This window comes from Ambystoma mexicanum, chromosome 7q (genome assembly GCF_040938575.1).
Source record: "Ambystoma mexicanum isolate Mex_15411 chromosome 7q, UKY_AmexF1_1, whole genome shotgun sequence".
NCBI classification, from domain to species: Eukaryota; Metazoa; Chordata; class Amphibia; order Caudata; family Ambystomatidae; genus Ambystoma; species Ambystoma mexicanum.
In genome coordinates, this window is record NC_090941.1 from 1019612344 (window position 1) to 1019633563 (window position 21220).

The 21220-nt window shown below is 45.4% G+C and overlaps 1 protein-coding gene across 1 annotated transcript in view; it reads right to left on the reverse strand.

Annotated features, from left to right (window-relative positions):
* STARD10 (StAR related lipid transfer domain containing 10) overlaps positions 1-21220 on the reverse strand; it is a 357564-nt gene that overhangs the window by 110249 nt on the left and 226095 nt on the right. Inside the window, exons 2-4 of the mRNA XM_069640279.1 lie at positions 20311-20458; positions 14380-14483; positions 8186-8303 (exon numbers count right to left, since the gene is read on the reverse strand). Coding sequence (XP_069496380.1) covers positions 8186-8303; positions 14380-14483; positions 20311-20458 — 370 coding nt within the window. The remainder of the gene's footprint in view (positions 1-8185; positions 8304-14379; positions 14484-20310; positions 20459-21220) is intronic.

The window sequence follows — 21220 nt, forward strand, 5'->3', positions numbered from 1 at the left end:
ATAGATCACCACTTTTGCTACTCACCTGGGCCTCTACAGATACAAGCGGCTCAGTTTTGGAGTTTCTTCAGCGGCCGAAATATTTCAGTCGGAAATTCATAACATAATAAAACACGTACCAAATTGTTTGAACTATAGTGATGACATCTTAGTATTTGGACAAACTCAAGAACAGCACGACGACACCCTCATGCGTGTGTGCATGGCACTGGAGGAAGCACACCTCACCCTGAATAAGGACAAATGTGAATTTAGAAAACCAACCCTGCGATTTTTCGGCCACATCTTCTCCAAAAATGGAATGACACCGGATCCTGAAAAGGTCAGTGCACTCACAAGCACGACACCACCAACCTCCGTCACCGATTTGCGGTCATTCTTGGGTCTAGCAAGTTATTGCACGAGATACATTAAGGATTTTGCATCCGTCAGTGCACCTTTGAGAGCCCTCACCAAACTTAACGCCGATTTCCGATGGACGGATGAATGTCAACAAGCGTTCCAAATTATCAAAGATCGCATCGCAGATGCCAAAAATATGGCATACTTTGACCCACGGAAACACACAGAATTAATAGTGGATGCTAGTCCAGTTGGCCTAGGAGCCATTCTGACTCAACTTGATCACAAAGATGGCCAGTCCATACACATAGTATCATATGCCAGTCGCAGCCTCTCAAAAACTGAACAAGCATATTCACAAGCGGAGAGGGAAGGCTTAGCGGTCGTGTGGGCATGCAAGCATTTTCATCTTTTCCTGTATGGGAAACCTTTCACCATAGTCACCGACCACCAGGCACTATTATTCATCTATGGAAATGCTCAAGCCAAAATGCCTCCCAGAATAGCTCGATGGGCTTTAAGGCTACAAGACTATCAATTTAACATCATTCATCGACCAGGAAAAGAACAAAATCCAGCAGATTTCCTTTCGCGTCATCCCAGTCAAGATTGCAACTCCGACCCATCCATTGCAGATCAATACATCATGTATGTGGTCCAAGAAAGTACACCACAAGGTTTGGACATGGAACAAATAGCTAGGGAAACCAACTCGGACCCTGCAATGCAGATCATTATGAGATGTCTTGAGACAGGGCACTGGAAACAGGCAAAGCAACTCAAAGAAGGAGTGGAAGAAGAAACCAAGCAAGACATCACCTGCCTACTCACAGTAAAGGAAGAGCTTGCAGAAACAGAAGGACTCTTGCTAAAAGGGACAAAACTAGTGATTCCTCGGTCATTAAGGAAAAGGGTCCTTGACCTTGCACATGAAGGACACCAGGGAATAATGTCCACAAAAAGGATGTTGCGACAAAGGGTATGGTTCCCCCAAATGGACACACAAGTGGAAGAACTACTCAAAAACTGTCCCACATGTGTGGTTCTCAACCCTCAAACTAGACCTGAACCTCTCAGAATGACTGATTTGCCAAACGGAACCTGGGAAGAAATCGCCATCGACCACTATGGTCCTCTGGAAGGGGGCGATTATGTCTTTGTGGCCATCGATGAATATTCGAGATTCCCAGATGCACAAATTGTACCGTCAACAGCAGCATATCACACCATCCCTGCGTTGGACAGAATGTTTGCTATATACGGAATTCCAAAAGTAGTGAAATCAGATAATGGACCCCCATTCACCGGACAAGATTTCAAAACCTTCGCAGAATACATGGGTTTCCATCACAGAAAAGTCACACCGCTGTGGCCTCAAGCGAACGGCACAGTTGAACGATTCATGGGAAGTATTAAACGCACCACGCAGATAGCTCGCCTGACTGGAGAACCACTGGAAAAGTTACTGTGTAAACTAACGAGAGACTACCGCAATACCCCACACAGTACCACTGGCAAATCACCGTCAGAAGTCATGTTTGGTAGAAATGTGCAAACTAGACTACCCCACATAGAACTGGAGGAAGAACGGTACAAAGGCGACGCTGAAATGAGACAACAAGACGCGTCCCAGAAAATGAATATGAAAACCGCAGCGGACAAGAAAAGGAAGGCCGAGGAGAATAGCTTGGAGCCGGGAGACATTGTCGTCGCGAGACAGCCACAACATCGCAAAAACATGGCATCGTTCAATGAAGAACCCCTCACCATCACACAGAGGAAAGGTTCTCTCATCACGGCTGAAGGAACGACACATACAGTGACAAGAAACAGCTCCCATTTCAAGAAGATGCCAGGAATCATACCCCTAGTCGAACATCACATGCCAAGGGACACTCTGGTGCAGGATGCACCCTACGAAGGAGACCAAGAAGATTCCGACACTGATGAACCCCGTTGGTTACCTCAGGAATCGAGCGAAAGAAGTAACTGGAGACCTCAGAGAACTCGAAGACGACCACCGCGCCTCATTGAAGAGATGCCCTGATAACGAACTTAATGTTTAGTATCGGGGGGGTGTGATGTCGTCACATGACTCCCTAGTCACGAGGGGAGGTACATGGGGCGGCGGGACGGGATATGACGAGGAGGCTAGGGACTCCTGGGTTTATCGTGTAGATTAAAGGATGTGTTAATTGAAGGCTCCGTGTCCGTGTGTTATTTCGGAGTGTGACGCCTCACACATCTCGACAGTATGAACTGACATGAATGTCGCTATTTTCTTTCTTTTTTCCCTTTCTTTCCTACTATATATTGAGCCACATCAGCAAGGCATTGTGGGTATGCAAATGAGCCAAAAAAGCAAATCATTTCCTACAGGAAATTGTCTTTGTCTTGCAGGGCAGTGCTTCGTTATACATAGCTTATGAACCCATCTGGCAGCCTTGAAAAATGCCTGTCTTGGGTTGATAAAGCTATATATAAACAAGCAAAGAAAATGTGTTATTATGATTGTGATAGATGTATGTGAAAAGTTCTGATGAACTATACCACATTAAATTGAATAAACGTAGCACTGCCCTGCAAAATGGACAAATTTCCTCGAGCAAAAGGTTTGCATTTGGGTCAATTTGAATTCCCATAATGCCTTGCGGATGTGGCTCTGAACGTCAGTCAGCCCATCCTGGATGTGGAAATTATCCAAATGCAGAGGTGTGCCCAGGTCGCCATTTCTCAAGCATCACTCAGACCCACAAAGCCTCTTCTGAAAACAACCCTCTCCGAAGATGAAACCACACAGCCCTCCTTAAAAAGAACACCAGACCTTAGCTCAGGTTTAACTAGTGATCTTTAGGTTTGTCCATTAACCCATGGAAGCTAAGCCTTCTGCGATCGCCTCCCATTCGTCTGGTCCATTGTTCCCTTGATTCTTGGGCAACAGGCCAACATGCCAGGCGACCAAATACTGTTCTACAGTGGCGCAACACCATTGCGCAGACCGGGCGCCCCCCAAACCCTCTGCAATTTTGGGCTATGTTGACTCGACCTGGTTGACCTACAGAGCCGCGGCCGGACAGAACAGGACCGGGAGATTAAACGCGCCCGAGCTTCCAGTTATCAAAGGCCCGGCAATTACTAACGTAAAGCATTTCACGGTTAGCACCTGCATTAATATGCATGCATGTTTAGGCAATTGAAATTGTGATGTGGGGGTTAGTAATAGCTTGCCAGTTGAGTGACTGGAAGGGCAGAGAGGGGTCAGGTGGCCGCTCATTCCCACAGCAGTCCTTAAATGGATGATTTTAGACCTAAAGAAGAGTTAACTGCTTGTAACATTGAAGCTGCACTAGACGAGTCATTAGAACGTGTAAAGAAGTTAGGTGCCCCCCCGCACAGATACATTTTCTCCTCCCACGTTGTTTAAGTTACCGCCTTCGCCCAACATTTTAAGGGTTAGGCCCCCACCCCAACCCACCAGAATGTAGGCTTCACTGCGCCCCGGCTGTTGTATAAAAACACTACTTCTTTAAATGTTACCATTCTTCGGGCCGGCTAGATTATTTTAAGACTACCTCACTTCAGGGAATAACAATGATGGTTAACCTCTATATTCTAAACCTTAAAGCAGGGGGAGAACATTGAATGTTGGAGAGGATAGCGAAGCGTAGATAGGCAGGGATGTGGAGGGTACCAAAGCAGACAGGATGGGTGCGGAGAGTTGCACTCGGAAGGCAAGGGGCTCAACAGGCTCATCTCAGTGTACGGCAGTGCTAATTATCTTTGCTCAACTGTACGCGGGCCCCTTGCCGAGACGCCAATTAGCCTAATCACCAAGCACAGCGAAACCGCTCCCACTGTATCACCGCTCAGTGAGAACCCGCACCGACTGTCACTTTTTACATCTTGAAAAACAGATGGCATGTCTCGGTGGAGTCTGGAGAATTGGCGGGAAATCAGTCACCCCTCTTCTGCAAACTCCAGACAGCCTCCAGGAAAAGGTGGATTTTTATCTAAGCCGAATCAAATTCATTATTCTAGAAACATATCAAATGTTACTGTTGCCACATTTAAAGTCAAAGCATGGCTTGCAGCGGTGTAGCCAGGATTGTCCAACAAGAGGGGCTCGAAGGTAATGTAGTTCGGCCCACCGCAGTGACATTAACATCTATAAATGCCCATTCTGCACTGCCGAGGCCATTTACAGGTTGTCATCAGGGAGGCACATTTATTTTCCTGACCCCTAAAATACTTTCTCCAAATATTCCATCAGGAGTGTAATTTACGATTATAAACCCCAATCCTACAATATTTGGGGAAATGTTTGATTTTATTGTGGGTGCATACTTGGGGAAATGTCGCCCTCTGCCGCCATTTTCCCTGATGAAATGTTCACCGGATACCACTCAAAAGCATTGCACAGCGACAGCACCAACCAGGAATCATGAAGACGCCCCCATATCACGTCAACAAACGCGGACAGAGAAAAGATGTGCCGGGCTTGTTGGGTTGCGCACTTCCTGCCTGAGCGCAAGGATCTACAAGATCACAGACACCAAGATCACATCAACAAACCCAGGGAGGCAGAAGCTAGGTAGGCCTATAGGCACCTTGACAACAGCCATCACAGAGATACTCGCACATCACCGCAACAAACGCAGTAGGAGATGGGCAGGGCTTATAGCTATAACCACAGTCGCATGGAATCCTTACCACCGCTCAGTACATCAGCACCACAAGGTCAAGCTATGCTAATGAGTTTATAGTGCACCACTCTGCCCCATTTTCACAACACAACCTCATGCATTTCTCTCATTCTGCATTGTGATGGATTGTAGGATTTGTAACATTTTGGGGGAGGCGGTTGGTTTTAAATTCACCTCTTTGCCATGCAAAATCAGCTCAACCTCTTCTTTTCTAGAAGTGGGTGGGACCAGACCGATATGCAAATGGGTATTTCTCATCTGTGAAAGTTCCATGAGCTAAAACGTGGTTGTAGACCCTCCCGAGCTGGCACTTTCCCAGAGAACGGGTTATTTGGCTGCATTTGTTCTCGGTAGAGGGGCTCCCATACCTTTTTTTTATTTGTATATTTATTTTGATATCCGGCTGCCCTTATATCTGGCTGCCCTTAAACGCAGGTGCAGGGCAGCAGAAAGGAAATGGGGATCTTCAGGTGCACCCTCTTGACACACTGGTCTGTCGCCTTCTTCAAAGGCAATATAGACTCTGCATCCGCTCCAAAAAAAGAGTCTACAGTTAAGCCTGCATCACCCCCGTGTCTAACAACACGGTGGAACTCTTTAAAGCCTGCAAGGAACTGGCCAACCCTACCGCAGCTGCATCCTCTATTGAAACCTACCCAGGCCCTTTGCTCGGCCCTGGCCGAGCACTTCATCATCAAAACACAGGACATTCTGTCCTCTCTCTTCTCCCCCTGCCCCGCCACCCTGAACCATCATCTCTTAGGGCCCCCTTGGCTGCCCCTACCCCTCCCCTCTTCTCTCCTTCTCCCCTGTCACACCTGATGAGGTCTCTAGACAAGTCCAGTCTATGAAAGCCTCCTCTAGACAGGTGGACCCCTGCCACTCCAAAACCACCAAGGAAAAGATTGACACACTCGCTCCAGCCTTGGCCGACCTCTGCAACCTCTTTTGCCACTGGAGTTTTCCCCTCTCCTCTCAAGCACTCTCTTGTGCACCCTCTGCTCAAACAACCCTCCGCCGACCCGCCCATTCCGGCAAACTATCTCCCGATCTCCATCACCCCTTTCCTGGGAAAACTTCTTCAGAAGCTGGCTTTCACTCAATTTACCCTCTACACTGAATCTGTTGGTTGTCTCTGTGATCATCGGTCTGGCTTTAGAGCATCCAGAGGCACGTAAACTGCTCTTCTGAACACCTGTGAAGACCTGCTCTCAAATCTTGATTCCAACTCTCCCTCTGTCCTCATTCTTCTGGACCTCTCTTCTGCTTTCGATACGGTAAACCAGAACATCCTGATCACCCATCTCCGTAATACCCTGGGCATCACTGATCAGGCCCTTCCGTGGCTAGCCTCCTTTCTCTGACCGGCCCTCCCAGGTGGAACTCGGGCCCTTTCTCTCCTCTTCCACTCTCTACTTGTGGCGTCCCCCAGGGATCTAACCTTTCCCCCTGGTTCTTCACTATCTACATGGCCCCCTTGGCCCACAGAATGTCTAGCTTTACCTCTAACCTTTCAGCGTTATGCGGAAGACACGCAGCCCTCTTTCAGGCTACCCTCGGCCTCCACCACCTCCTCCTCTGTCATCCCTGTCAATCCGCAATTCAGGCTAGGTGTGCTGCCAACGATCTATGCCTGAACGCCATTAAGACAGATTGTCCTCATTGGCACCCCTGCTCCTGCTTTCCCATTTTCTCACTGCCTGCCTCCCTTGGCTCTGTGCCCACACATACCAATGAGGCAAAACGTCTTGGGGTTATCTTCGACTCCACTCTCTCCTTCTCTTCTCACATCTCAGACATCTCCAAAAAGTCCAACTACCAACTGCACCTCCTCAGAGATATTCTACCCTTTCTCACTTTCTCCCAGAGGATCATCACCTCGAGAGCCCTGGTTCTCTCTAGGCTGGACTACTGCAACAGCCTCATTCTCAATCTTCCTACTTCTACTCTCTGTCCTCTAGAACTCATCAAGAACAGACCTGCAAGAATTCTCCTTGGCTTCAAGCCCTGGGACTGCATCTCTCCGGCGCTGAAATCCCTCCATTGGCTCCCCGTGGCTGCAAGGATCAAGTTCAAGACCCTCTGCATAATCCACAAGGCTTTCTGGGGCCGGAGCGCGCACTACCTACAATGCTCTCTTCCTGAATACTCCCCCACTAGAGTCCTCTGTTCATCCTCCAACGCTCCGCGGGCGAGCCACTTTCACAAACGGAGATTTGAGGGTAGATCTTTATCCTCTGCAGGTGCCTCCCTCTGGAACACCCTTCCTGCCTCTCTCCGTCTTGAGCCAGAGCACCTTAAGTTCCGAAAACTAGTCAAAGACCTTCCTTTTCTCCTCCTCCTTTTCTCTCCCTCTCCCGTGCTAACCTACTTTCCTTTCGCTCCACCCTCCTTCTCCTCCCTAACTCTATTCAGTTCAGCTGACTGGTTTCCTGGTTCACCTCCAGAGCCTACAGGTCGCAGGCTCCCCGCCAGTCTTTGCACTTGCCTCCAGACCGCTGCACTTTGTTCAACATTACTGCACTTTCAGCTTACACTATTTGAGCGGGGCAACCTCTCTGCACTTAACCCAGGGCCTTGCTGGACCAGACTCTTTGTTTCCTCCCACCTCCCCCCCAGTCTCTGCACGTACGCATGACCAAAATGTACTAGGACCATTTTGTTCGTCTGTCCTGACCCCCCCCCCACACACAGTTTTCCACCCCCAAACCCCTGCAGAGCTTGGTCTCAATTGTACCTCAAGCACTATCAGGACTAGTATGCTAGTTTTCTTTTTAGATCATTTTGAATCTTCAGGGCCTAAGAATTATTACTGTATTTCCTGGATCCCATCCCGCCTTGCGCCTTGAAGCACTTCACCTGTGTATAAGCAGTATACAAATAAACAATAAATATATAGCATCATGGAATACAAACATTTATCCACAGAATTACATTTTCACAAAGTACAGCTGGAAGTGACAAAGCTCGGTTTCCGACTGTCGACGCCTTGCAATGGTAAAGGGTGCCCTTGGCATCCCCAGTGGCATAGAAGGTAGTTTTAGCCTCAGCTTTCGGGCACCTGGTCTGGTGTAGGCAACACAGAAGCAGAGGCAATATAAAATACACACAGTGATCTTTATCACGAAACACCCACTTACCTTTGGGGTCTACTTGTGCCAGGTAAGTGAGGACACAACTCTTAGCTCCTTTGTTCTCAATCAGATAGCCAGTCTGGATCGACACCGCTCGCACCATGTCTTTCCGTGGAGGATATTTCTGTGGATAGAATTTTTTAATGTATTTATAAAGGCTTCTAAAGCTCAGACAAACCCCCAGAGAGGGTAAGAGCACTTCACGTGCAAGCCAGGGGGAGACCATTCTTGGAGATCTACGCAACATAATCGAAAACCATACCAACAAAAAGAGGGATTTATACTGGCATAGACCATAAACAAATTATTTGCAAATTAAATAACAATAACACAGAGAAGAGGTCAGTACGGGCATGGTAGGATCATTCTACAATGAACAAAATAACTTACAGTTAACAATATAGGCCAGCTTGGACAAAGTGCAGTGGTTCAAAATAAAATACAATGATTTATATTTGCTGGATTCAGACAGTCTCTGTAGCAATTATCTTTATGGATCTCGGGGTTGGAGTAGGTGCTAGGACTAGACGAGTCTCATCTACAATGCAACTGAAGAAACTAGGGCGGGGGTGGGGGTTTGGGTAAGCAAAAAGAGTTTATGACCATAGTCGGTGAAGGGAAAAACATATCATCTCAGCATATCAATAGGGAAAGTAACGCAATTTACTGGCATCCTTCAGTCATTTGTGGGCTTCTCTGCCTCCCTGTTCCGGACTTTCTCGGCTTCTCAAGGGGCTGCGACAGCTCTGAAGTGCCCCCTGTATGTGGGCTGCACATCTCCAACTAACCACGTGCACCAGCTTCCTCGATCGACTGGCTGCCCTTTGCTACTCCGCCTTTGCCGGCCAGTCCACGGCGGACCTCCCTTCGGACGCCTCTGCATCCAGTGTGCGCTCTTCTGGCAAGTCTGATTCTACCAACTTGAAAACTCACGTGTCCTCCAGGGTGGGTATGACATTGGTTGTCCCACTTCTCTTTTATTGACAGGTTGCTTCATATCTCCCCGGAAGCAGCTAGAATGCCTTCTTTGGTTCTGCATGGCCATCTGCACGGCTCAGCGCCTCTTCTTCGTCTCAGTATCAACTTGGAAAATTTTCCAGTGGACCAATTGGTTTCTCCTTCGTCTCAGTACTCATGGGATACTCTCCCTTTGTGGAACCTACACTTCTCCTCGTCCCAGTACTTCCTATACTGATAGAGCTACAAAAACATAGGAACATTAGGGATAGTGTTGGTGTGATGGGGGTAGGAAGGTGAGTCAGGCTAAGGTGGGTTATGGGGATACCATTTCTCCCCAGGTCATCACTGGTCCCATAGTAGGTTTTCCTCCCCATGAGATCCACCTGCTGAGTACCACCCCCAGGGGGACTATCCAGTAATGCCTCACCTACCTCGCCTCATGAGAAGGGGCATCCCCTATGGGAGAAGTGACGACATCTGGGGATTCGTCACAATATCCAAGTCAAATTGAAAATATAATACAACATTAAAAAAAATCTTTTGCATTTTACAGAATTTTGTTTTCACTTTAAATACGTTAAATTCAATACCCACCAAGTCATCCCCCACGTTTCGTTGTACTGTTGGGACTCCTACCACATTGGGGAGAAGCACTTGATGGTGAAACCCACTCCCCCACTCCACATTCTTTTGACTTCTTTGACTGGGTGGATTTACTATCCCAATTTACTATCCCCCTCCTGTTGCAGGCACATGCTTCATGGTGGAAATGGCGATACTTATGACAACATTTTAGTATGGAGAAAATATTTACATGTCAGCTTTTTACGGGGTAATTAAGGTATGGGACATTTGAGCCAATATTAAAAATTGATGTTTTCCAGTTTTATGATAATGGTTTTCTACGATGATTTAAGGAGAGATTGGGGTTCTTGGGCAGACATATCTCCATGTGTATTAGGAATCTTGGTTTTTGTTAAGAAGTTTTGTTGTTTTTTTAAATGTGGAAAAAAAATTGATTTTGGTGTTAACATATTGAAGAGTTCCTGAACAGGACGATAAATATTTGCACATCTAAGTCTCCTAACCCAGGTTATGAACCTCAAGGTTTTTGGTCTGGGTAAAAGTAGTTTATTCTAATGTCTTTTCTTAGCATTTTAAAATAAAAGAAAATATAAGCTGAAAAACAGATGCCATCACTGGTTGTCAACATGGCAGATGAGAGGTCCCATCTGCACCCCACCAGGTAGAGGCAACTGCACTTCAACACTGGAACCTGCAGCCGCGCACAGATGCCCAACAGGCCTGGCGTGAATCTGAATCCCAACCGGTCTAGGGCTGGCCCATCTAGGCAGGGCCGCAGCTGGTGCACAGGCTCCGCCACACACCGCAGCCGTATGAGCAGCTGCTTCCATCTTCCTCCCGTAGGCAATGCTTAACCAGAGTGCAGGCGAATCAGTGCTGCCTATGTCCACTCACTGCCATAGAACACACACTTGGGCCACACTCGGGCGACTGCCAATCAGCCTATGTGTGTGGCGTGGCTCTAAAGTCACATTTAGAGACTACAGTGCCCATTATAGGTCAGAGCACAGCATTCAAATCTTGGTGGACTTATTGAAAGATTCGGAGCCGCGTTGGCTGGATGCAAAATGGGGCAACAGATAAGGGAACTAAGTGTAGCAAATATATTAGAGGTTAAAAGAGGGGGTTGAAAGGACTGGAGTGACAAGGGGGCTACAGAGGAAGAAGCAACTTAAAGAAAACATTTATAAATAGGAGTGTACTGAACTTCGTTTTAGAGTAAGCATTCGTCTGAATTCCGGCTGAATAGCTATTCGGCTCCGCCAAATAAAATATTGCGCTCTGGCTACAGCCAAATACTTAATGCAACGTAACAATCCAGAGAGGCAAATATGGAGCACACATTGCAAAAGAGAATGGATGTCTGAGTGTATTCCTGATTAAATTGAAGACTAAGATGCATATGTTTGGTATCGGAGAGGAGTGATGCGGGGGTGGGGGGGGTTTCTTCCTATGGGATATTGAATTCAGTGGCGATCAGTAGGGATGAAGTAGTCAGTGATATGTCAGGCAGAGTGGCATGCCCCCACCCAAGAGACTATTACCAATGTATCTCCAGATCCCCAGTGGGCATATGATATGATATGATCTGGCATTTGTAACGGGCCTATACACAAGTGTTTCAAGGCGCGACGAGGCAGGGAGGGGGGAACAAGGGGAAGACAGACAACGATCCTACTAGGCCAGGTGTCATTCAGACCGCGCAAGTGCAGGGGGAGGGGGAAGGGAAAAGTGCAAGGGGAAGGGGAGGGGGGAAGTGCAGTACAAGTAAGTAGAATAAAGTCAATAAATAGGGCCAGCTGGTGGCAAGTGCAAGGTAAGTGCAGACAAGTGCTGGGAAAGGGGGGGGGGCTGTAGGGATACAGAAACAGTCCCTCAGTGCAGGGGTTGCCAGGGAGGCAGTGCAAGAGGAGAGTGGCTGGGCCCAGGACCGAGGTCAGTGAGAGTGGCCCAGTTGCAGATTAGGTGCAGATTCAGTCGAGAATTTAGCAGGGGAGAGGGAGAGAGAAAGCAGAAGCAAAGAGGAAGGTTTTGAGGTTCTTCCTGAACCGGAGATGGTTCTCCTCAAGTTTCAGGGAGGCAGGAAGGCTGTTCCAGAGGGAGGCCCCTGCCACAGCGAGAGATCTACCCCCAGCTCGTTGCTTCGAGAAGCGGCTGACCCTGAGGGAGTTGGAGATGGATGAGCGAAGGGCTCGGGAAGGAAGATATTTAGGAAGACAGAGTTGAAGGTATTTAGGTCCCAGGCCCCAGAAGGCCTTGTGGACAATGCAGAGGGTTTTGAACTTAATCCTCGCAGCCACTGGGAGCCAGTGTAGAGATTTCAGTCCTGGAGAGATACGGTCCCTGGGCTTGAGGCCAAGGACAAGTCTCGCAGTTCTGTTCTGGATGAGTTGCAGGGGGCGGAGAGTGGAGGTAGGCAGATTAAGATAGAGGCTGTTACAGTAGTCCAGCTTCCAGAGAACCAGGGCTCGGGAGACAGTGAGCTTCTGGGGGAAGGAGAGGAAGGGAAGAATACCTCTGAGGAGGTGCAGCTGGTAGTGTGACTTCTTGGAGACGTCAGATATATGAGGAGAGAAGGAGAGTGTGGAGTCGAAGATGACCCCGAGGTTTTTTGCCTTGCAGGTAGGAGCAGGAGGAGGGCCAAGCGAGGCTGGCCAGAGAGCTACAGGGAAGGAGGGAGTGGGTGTGCAGATGAGTAGAATCTCAGTCTTACTAGCATTAAGGCAGAGGTCATTGGCGGCACACCATCCCTGGATGGCAGACAGACAGTCAGAGATGAGGGAAGGAGAGGAGGAGGCCGAGGGTAGCCTGAAAATGAGTTGGGTGTCGTCCGCATAGCACTGTAAGTAGGGGCAGAGAGCGGCGATGCGGTGGGCAAGGAGTGCCAGATACTGGTTGAACAGCCAGGGAGAGAGATTAGATTCCTGGGGAACACCACAGGTGGAGAAAAAGATGTCAGAGAGGAAGGGCCCAAGTTGGACCTGGGAGGGTCGATTGGAAAGGAAAGAGGTCAGCCACGCTAGAGCCTGACCAGTGATACCCAGGTTATCACGGAGACGGTTGAGCAGGATGGCATGGTTGACAGTGTCAAAGGCAGAAGAGAGATCGAGCAGAATGAGAACACACGGAGTGTTGGAGTCGAGACAGGTGTGCAGGCTCAGTGGGGGACAGGCTCAGTGGGGGACATAGTTAAAGAGCTATGCTATGCTGGTGAAATTGGTAGGAGGGGAGGATGTATGGCAATCAGAAGACTTCTCAACAGGAGGGCTGGGGTTAAGTGAGTTACATATCAGGCAGCCCAAGATGCAGCTGACATTTCCCAACCCATGTTGGCGTCTTGAGAGAACCTGCTCATTGGAAATCTCTTGAACATTATAGGCCAGTCTGTTCCAACAGGAAATGCGCAAAAAATCCGAGCTTTTCTGTGTGTACACCAAGAGATGGCCAGCACTGTATCTACTGGTGTCGTGGAATGAGGGTTTGGGGGGGGTCTGACTAGAGACCCATAGGAAAGGCCATTGAGACTTGCACCCACTGGTGTGGTAGGATGAAATGTGCGTAAGTGGATGTGGATTGCAATTCGGTGCAATTGAGTGACTACACAACATGTGAGTACGTTCTTTGAGTTTGAAGGATTTGAGAAGGTTCAGTCATATGTCAGACTTTCCTACATGTGATTACCCTTCTCCAACCCTATTGGCCAACTTGGGGTGTCCTCTCCAATGTTGGGTGTATGGGGGAAGAGGGATCGCGTCTTTAAAGATACTAGGGGGATGGAGTGCACTCACCTCACGTGTACCGTCGCTTGCGTCCTGTTTGGGTGTACGGAAACTATTTATTTATTTATTTCTGTGTGAGCTGGAAGGAATGTTTGGAATTCACTTTCCACCTGAGCCACCTTGCAACTAGCAAGAGATTACAATGTGTGTGATTTGCAATGGCAATTGCAGTATCCATTTTGTTCATTGCATCCTTGCACTTTCATTCACAAAGCCACTTGAGTAGCAGCGACTTTGCCTATGCAACATCCTTCATATACATGGTCCCAGCTTTCTTTGTTAATCAGCTATTTTCTGGCTTGTGTGCGTTAACTAACAATGAGATGTTGATTAAAAATAAAGAGAAAAAAATTAATCCTAGAACACATACTTAAAATAATGCTTTCTCTTTTTAATAAAATGATTACTTATTCATCTCCCGCGGAATACTTCACGAACTATTCGGTCGAATAGTAAATGTGCAATTCGGTATATAACCCCATTTATAAACTAAAGCAATAAAAACATCCAGCATGTAGCTCTACTGGTGCAAAACACAGTGAAAACTGCAATTTCGAAATGTAGTATTTGTTAGCTTGTCCAACTCCAGGCCTCGAGGGATGCATCCATGTCATACTTTCCAGATACCCCTCATTAATAGTCATGCAATACATTTGCATACAATAATTCTAAATGTATGCCCATTTCTTCTCATGAATATTAATGACAGATATCCTGAAACCCCATCAGGATTACGGCCCTCGAGGCCTGATGTTGGCGAACCCTGTAATAACAGTTCAGACACTGTTTCTTCTTTTGGACCCCAAAATGACAATTTTGCATTTTTTTTTCTGCAGAATCAGGAACAACAAAATCAAGGTGCAAATAAACACTTACGGCATGTTTGACAGAGTAGTTCATGATGATATAATCCAATCCCATCGGCAACCAGGACCTCAGCGTGATGACGTCACGGTTCTTCAGAGGTTTTGGGCACTTCCCTAATGCAAAGATGAAAGGAAATTCAAAGTACAGGATTACATTTCTACTAGAAATCTCTCACCAGCAACCCTCACATAATCCATCAACCACTTTTCCAACAGAACTCTGGGAGCTCTAGGTCCCAGACTCTGGAGTCGCATAAAACTTGAATTTGTATCTGAGAGGTAAGCTTTCACTGTGGGATGTTTCAACCCACGCATCCAAGCCATACAACATCATTGTGCATTACTGACATGGGAAACATCATAATGGCCGCCGGAAAGCATGCTGCTGGCCAGAAATCACCAGAAAGTGCGCAGTGAGAGCCTGACAGACAGGCTGCCATCTTCTTTTGCCTCTGTCAGTGTTAATACAGGAGACCATTGCCAGCCCCATCCTTTGGTTGCCCACAGAACAAAAGCAGACAAAGGAATACAGAGCTGTTCAACAATTCATTTTCTTGATTGTCAGAATTGCTAAAATCATGGGCATGAAACCACCAAAAAAATCCAACTTCTGGTTGGGTGTTCTACATTACTCTACTGCAGAATCCACATCAATACAATGTTAGCAAGGATCATATGCTATCAAGTAAAATCCCCTTTTTGAAATGTATTAACTTAAGGCAGCTAGCGATCTAAATTCTGACAGGAGACTTGTATTTCAGGAGCTAAACAGTGAACTTGAGTTAGCTGGGACTTCAAAGGCTTGCTTGTCCATGAGAAGTCTTCACACCTGGTCATCTCAGCAAGAAGGCAGGAAATCACAAGGTTCTGTTAATCAAATGGAGAGTGGCACCCTGGACTGATGCCCTGCTAGCAGGAAAAACCAGACAAAGGATTCACTGCTCTGGGGGAAGGCAAGACATTTGACCTCTGAGTCAAACCAAGTTTCTAGGGGCGGGGACAAACCAATGGGTGTACTGCAGTGGAGACAAATATATGTTTTTTTAAATTGCTTATGAAATATTGTATCAAGTTGACAGAAATGTACAATTTGGGGATTCTTAATATGAAAAATGCACCCACGATTTGAGACTAAGCTGGACGTTGTGGGATGTTCTGAGGCCAAGCCCTGTAATTATTAATATTGTAACATCTGTGTTTATGCTAGAGACCTCAAAACCTACTGTAATATGCCCAGAGAGGGTGTGTACCTCCGTGTCAGATTTGATGAAAAACCAATATGGCAAAACCCACTAAAAGCGCAAAATGTTGTCATTTCTGAACCCAAGCTCGTAGAGATGTGTGACTTGAACCGAACTGTACCTTAAGCAATCCGTCATGCAATTTAGGTAATATTAACAAGTTGTGTATCTTGTAATTATGTGTTTTATGAAAAAGATGATATGTTGTACGGACACAAAGGGGAGTGTCCTTTCCTTGAGCCCTAAAGATGATACCTGATGACTCATTCTGACTCACAATTCCCTTCTCCAGTCAGTTCACAGTAAATCCTTTAACCCATCAGGATCCTCAGAGGGTTGGGCATAGAAGATCAGCCTTCCCACCCACTTTCAAAAGACATAAAAAGAACCACTGAGACCCAGATAGGGAGATTCATTTTCCACTCTTCAATCAATATCTGCGCAGCACGCTGCCCGACCATATCCAGAACTTAGACTCCAGATAGACTCCTGAACTTGAAGCAGAGTGGCCTGAACCAAAAGCTGAATCCTTCTCAGCAGGCCTCAGAATCCAGCAACCTAACTAAACTATTCAACAGCCGGGCGAGCTGTTTGATTCTGGCTAGAACCATATCCAGACCCAGAAAGCAGAGCTGTATCCAGACTCAGACCAGACCGCTGTGCAGTGCCGACAGCAGACCCAGACCAGACCGCTGTGAGCAGAACCAGTGCCAGAGACCGTCCTGTGGCGAGAGAACCGCAGCCCAAACCTGACCAGATCTGTGATGGGGTCCATTCCCTTTCAAAATTAGGAGTGAGTATCCAGCCAGAACTGTACAGAACCAATCTCTTAGTCTAAAGTGATCCTATCCCATCCATTTCAACCTGTCCAGAACTGCATAGAAATCGTGTGTCCATTCTGTGATTTTAAAGCTGCAAAAGTGTCATCTGTCATTCTGAAATCTTGACTTAATTTCTGAAAATCTACCTCCACAAAGACATCCGTATCTTTTGAACAGTATGTCCTAGAAGCGAGTTGTAACTGTCATTTTAAAGCTAAGAACCTAAGCTTTCCACCTCCTTGTAGTTTTTTCGTAATCGCGATCGACGCACTTGGAAAAAGTGCAGCGAATTGCAATTTAACTCAATTTCACCACTTGTAAAAATAGCAGCTTCTTGCTTTCCACTGCTGAAATTCGTTTTCACTCTGATAATCATTCCTGAATCATTGCTAGTGTTGACCTAAACTACTTCAAAGTAGCTATCACCTACCCTGAATCTCCTATAGGGAATTAAATCATTTTTAGCATATTTTTCACTTCATTGCAACCACATTTAAAAGTATTTGGCCTGGGTTTTAAAATCATCCCGTTTCTCTAAGCTTGCTGGGGGAATGGGAACTGAACTGCTTCTGATTGTATTCCTGAAAACCTGTGTGCCCTCATTTCCATATCTTCATATTGCTTAGGGGGGGGGGGGAGTGAGGAAAAAGTGATCAGATTATCTCTTGTTGAAACCATATCCAGTTTATTTCTGTGCTGCATTCTTTCCATCATTGCTTTTCCTTGAAACCATACAAAGTATTCTCTGCTACCTTATCCTTTCTATACCAACTCCTAAGTAATTAAAGAATTGTGCTACTGTAATCTTATCCATTGTTGATCACTGTTCATACTCATAAGTGTGCTATCAAATATTAATTTATTCATAAAAGTGTGATATATATATATATATATATATAGTTTAATTTTTCCAATAAACCTTTTAATTTGCAAAACAACCTACTTCTTGGCTCAGTGAGGTCAGGGGGATTCAAAGAGAGGGGCGTTATATAAGGGTTCATCATCTAGATTTAAGAACTTGACATAAAAATATATAAATAAGGGCTTCCATTGGGCATCTCAGACTAGGCATTGACTTAGTTGGATTGCTGAATTGAAGTCAATTACATCACCAATCAAGTTGCTTGGAATGCAGACAATAATTTACAAGAAATCTAGCCCTTGAGAATGTGCTTTTCCTAGGGACCACAATTCCTACACTGCCGAGTCTGGCCTTCACCAGTGTGGAAATAGAAAGAGGCTTCTTAAATCTGTGAATTAGCACCCTTTCAATTCCAAAGGCGGGCATTTTTAATGAGGGAAGCATAGTTACATTGCAAGATGGATAATCTATCCCTTTGTGAAAAATAGCCACCCGTGAATGTGGTCCATACTGGCATATTAAAGTCCTAAGCCCTTACTCGGGCCATTAATTTGAGTTTCTGTTCTTAAATGGCCAGTAAAGTGGTCTGTGTGCACGACAAGGCTTTTGTCTAAGAGCAGAAGCAAGCTTTGTAAATTTCAGAAAACTACTGAAAACAGAATAGTCAAATGAGAATTTGTCAATCTACGTTACAGAAACTAACACTGAACAGTGGTTGCGCCACTCCTCATCATTTGACTGTACATGAAAAACTAGTACCCTAAAGTGGCATTAAGTTGTCATGCTTTTAGCTTAATAAAACTGATATAAATAAACTCAAACACATGCCACCATTTACCCATATCCATTTACCCTTATCACAGACAACTTTGGGGGATGGGTTTCAGTGAGGGATTTTCATTTCAGGGACAAGGATCTTTTGATTTGAAAGGCAAGGTTTGGGGATGGTGACAGTTGTCAATTTCGTTTTAAAGGCAATGACATCCCAATTACTTTAGATGGTTATAACATTATCCCTGTGAAAAGGGAGGGTGAAAGTTATGAATTCTTCCAAGCTCCCCCTGCATCATTCTATTTGGGAGTTAATTCAATTAAGATAGTCAAATATGCTAAGGGTCTACACAATTTCCCCCACCCACTAACGGAAGATAACCCACTATGAAAGGGAATGGGTGGATTAAATAGATCCCCATGCTGACATTTTGTTGGACAATCTACTTACTTTTGGAATTCTCTGGGCTGGCACTTATGGAATGAGCAAGACTTTGCTCTTCGGGAAAAACAGGGTTCTGGCCTGCAGTCAATGGTCCACAGAAATCCTCACTCTATGGCTCCATGGAAGTCTCAAAGCCTCTGTTTTCTAGTCTACCCAGCAATATTTCCACCCAGATAAAATGTCAGCAGATCTCCTTTGGTAATTTTGGGCAGCTGGCCCTTGGTAATCTTTTAGCAGTTTTCCCATTGATCATTTTTAGCAGCTCTCATGGTGCAAGACCTTTTTACCATCTAAGCCCTTCCCAACATCAGGAGGTGCTGGTTTATGATCTCGCAATCAGGATTGGGCATTCACATTTCTCTCCAACCCCTAAACCCAGCCCCTGTCTAAGGATTGTTTCAGGAGTCTAGAACAGAAACATAGCAACTCCCATTCGAAATTCATATTTTGTTCTATGTCCATTTTAGCCAGAAAGTAGCTAAATGCCAAAACTTTGTAATTTAATCATAACTGCCATGAGATGTGTATAAATATTCCTCTCCTCATGATGGATCAGTGCAGCTTACTTTCATTTCGGCACCTTATTTCATGGGCGTGCTATAATTATTTGCCCTTTTCACAAAAAGGTATAATAGTTATGAACATGGAATTTAATCAACAGATACCTAATTTTCTACCCATCAACCTGACCATTCCCAAATTCAGGACATTTTTGGGGAAGCAAGAAACTTAATTCAGGTTATAACATGATTTCCAAAAATCACATTTACAGCAGAATACCCAGCTCATTACTATCTTTCTGATGACATATAGAATCTGTGCAACCTTCAGTTACAGAGTTATTGGGGAAAATGGAGTGTGCAATATAAATATATAGGCATTTCATTAATATATTGGATATTTAGTTTAATTTCTTCAAAAATAGTCGAGCTCAGCCCTGCTGGTTTCTATTTCTTTGAAGCTGTTGGGCAGCAATGTAAGGCACTGTCTGCAATAAATCCTCTGGCCTTTTGTACTTTTAAAGTTTATGGGCTGGTGGTCGTACATAGTTGGGATGCATCGGCCACCCAGACATCTCACATTGCAGATAATGAGCCAGGCTGGCCCTGTGATGTCACAAGGCTGACATCTAACATTCTGTCCTGTTATCTGAGGTTGACCATAATTTTCTTCTCAAAACCTTCTATTTTCTTGTATTTTTCCCCACAAAAGGACTGACATGCACTTTACTGCTCGACAGGCCCCAGCGCTTTGCCTTGTTGCTTTGTAGATACAACAGAAAGAGTGACAATGTGCACCAGAGCCCGGACTCTACCATCCATATTGAAAGCAAGGATGGGAATCTATTATTCATACATTCAACTGAACCTTACATTATTTTGCAATTGAAATATCTGATGAGCATTTGGTTGAGTATTGTTGAACAGGTGGTGAAAGTAGCAAAGGTTGGTGAACGTTTGTGCATTAGAGAAAGTGGCCCAACGTGCATGATATCACAAGCATTCCCCACCCCCATCTCCAAGTGACTTGCATAAGACCGAAAATATCGACCGATATTATGGTCGACATTAAGCAGCGGAACAGAATGATGCTCTTTCAATCCCCGTTCAGAAATAAAATGTACTAACGTATTGGAGACCAACTCACTCATTATGTATACTCCCACTACAAATACCCCCTACTGCCCCATATCCAGACACAAGTCTGACAATGCTCCTTTTGCACATGTTGCTATTTTGTTACTCGGTTTCCTTTATCCACAACCCCCACGACTGCAAGACCAAAAGGAGCCACAACTCACAGGCGTAGTAACCAATGTCGGCATTGACGGTCAGTTTGCCAATGTCAAATGTCTCGATGACGTTGGTGTCCCACTTTTTGCGGTATTCCACATCATGCAGCACGTCATAGAGGTCTTCTGCCGCGATGTCCTTGCACTCCATTCTGCACTGAAAGGGACAAAAAGCAAAATAGAGAACCATTAACTCAAGACTTCTCAAAAGAAAAAAAAGAAATCTGTAAAACCGTGTTCCTGTGGGTGGGTGTCTTTCTTAACTTGTTTTCAATTTTATATTGCATTTAATGCTAAGCATAATCTCTTGACACATTTTTGGTAGCCAAACAGTCAATGTATTTATTATTTTGTCTTGATTTTTGCATTAATTATTTATAGGAATAATCACTCGCATTTATTTGCAGCGACATTGCTTTTTTCTTGCATTCTCTGGTATTTTGCTAATTTCTCACCAGCAGGATTGCATTTAAGGTTATAAAATTCACATAAATCCTATTGTGACACCTAAATACCGTTTTCAAAGCCACAATATATATAATTGACCCTGTGTAGTGACTCGCACTAGCCACCCATAAGAACACAATTCATCTGCAACCAGGTCTGAAGAAAGCGAGAATCGGCGAAGGCTTGAATTAGAGGAGGCTGAAGATGGCCAATGCACTGCTCTCTCTCTGGGTTCAATTTTATTTCATTTAATAGGTTTAAAAGACGTGTGCACCAGACTGGTCTAATATAAATAACCAGTTCACATATGGGGCGCAGGTTTCATCGCTAACAGGGAAGGTTTAGAGTTCATAATCTTGTTGGATTCTTCAAATAGAAACGGTGAGGGCCTATCTGCAGATACATGAAATGAATCCATATACTAGTAATGTAGTCTTGGGCTTCCCTTTCACATATCAAATAGTAGTCTAGT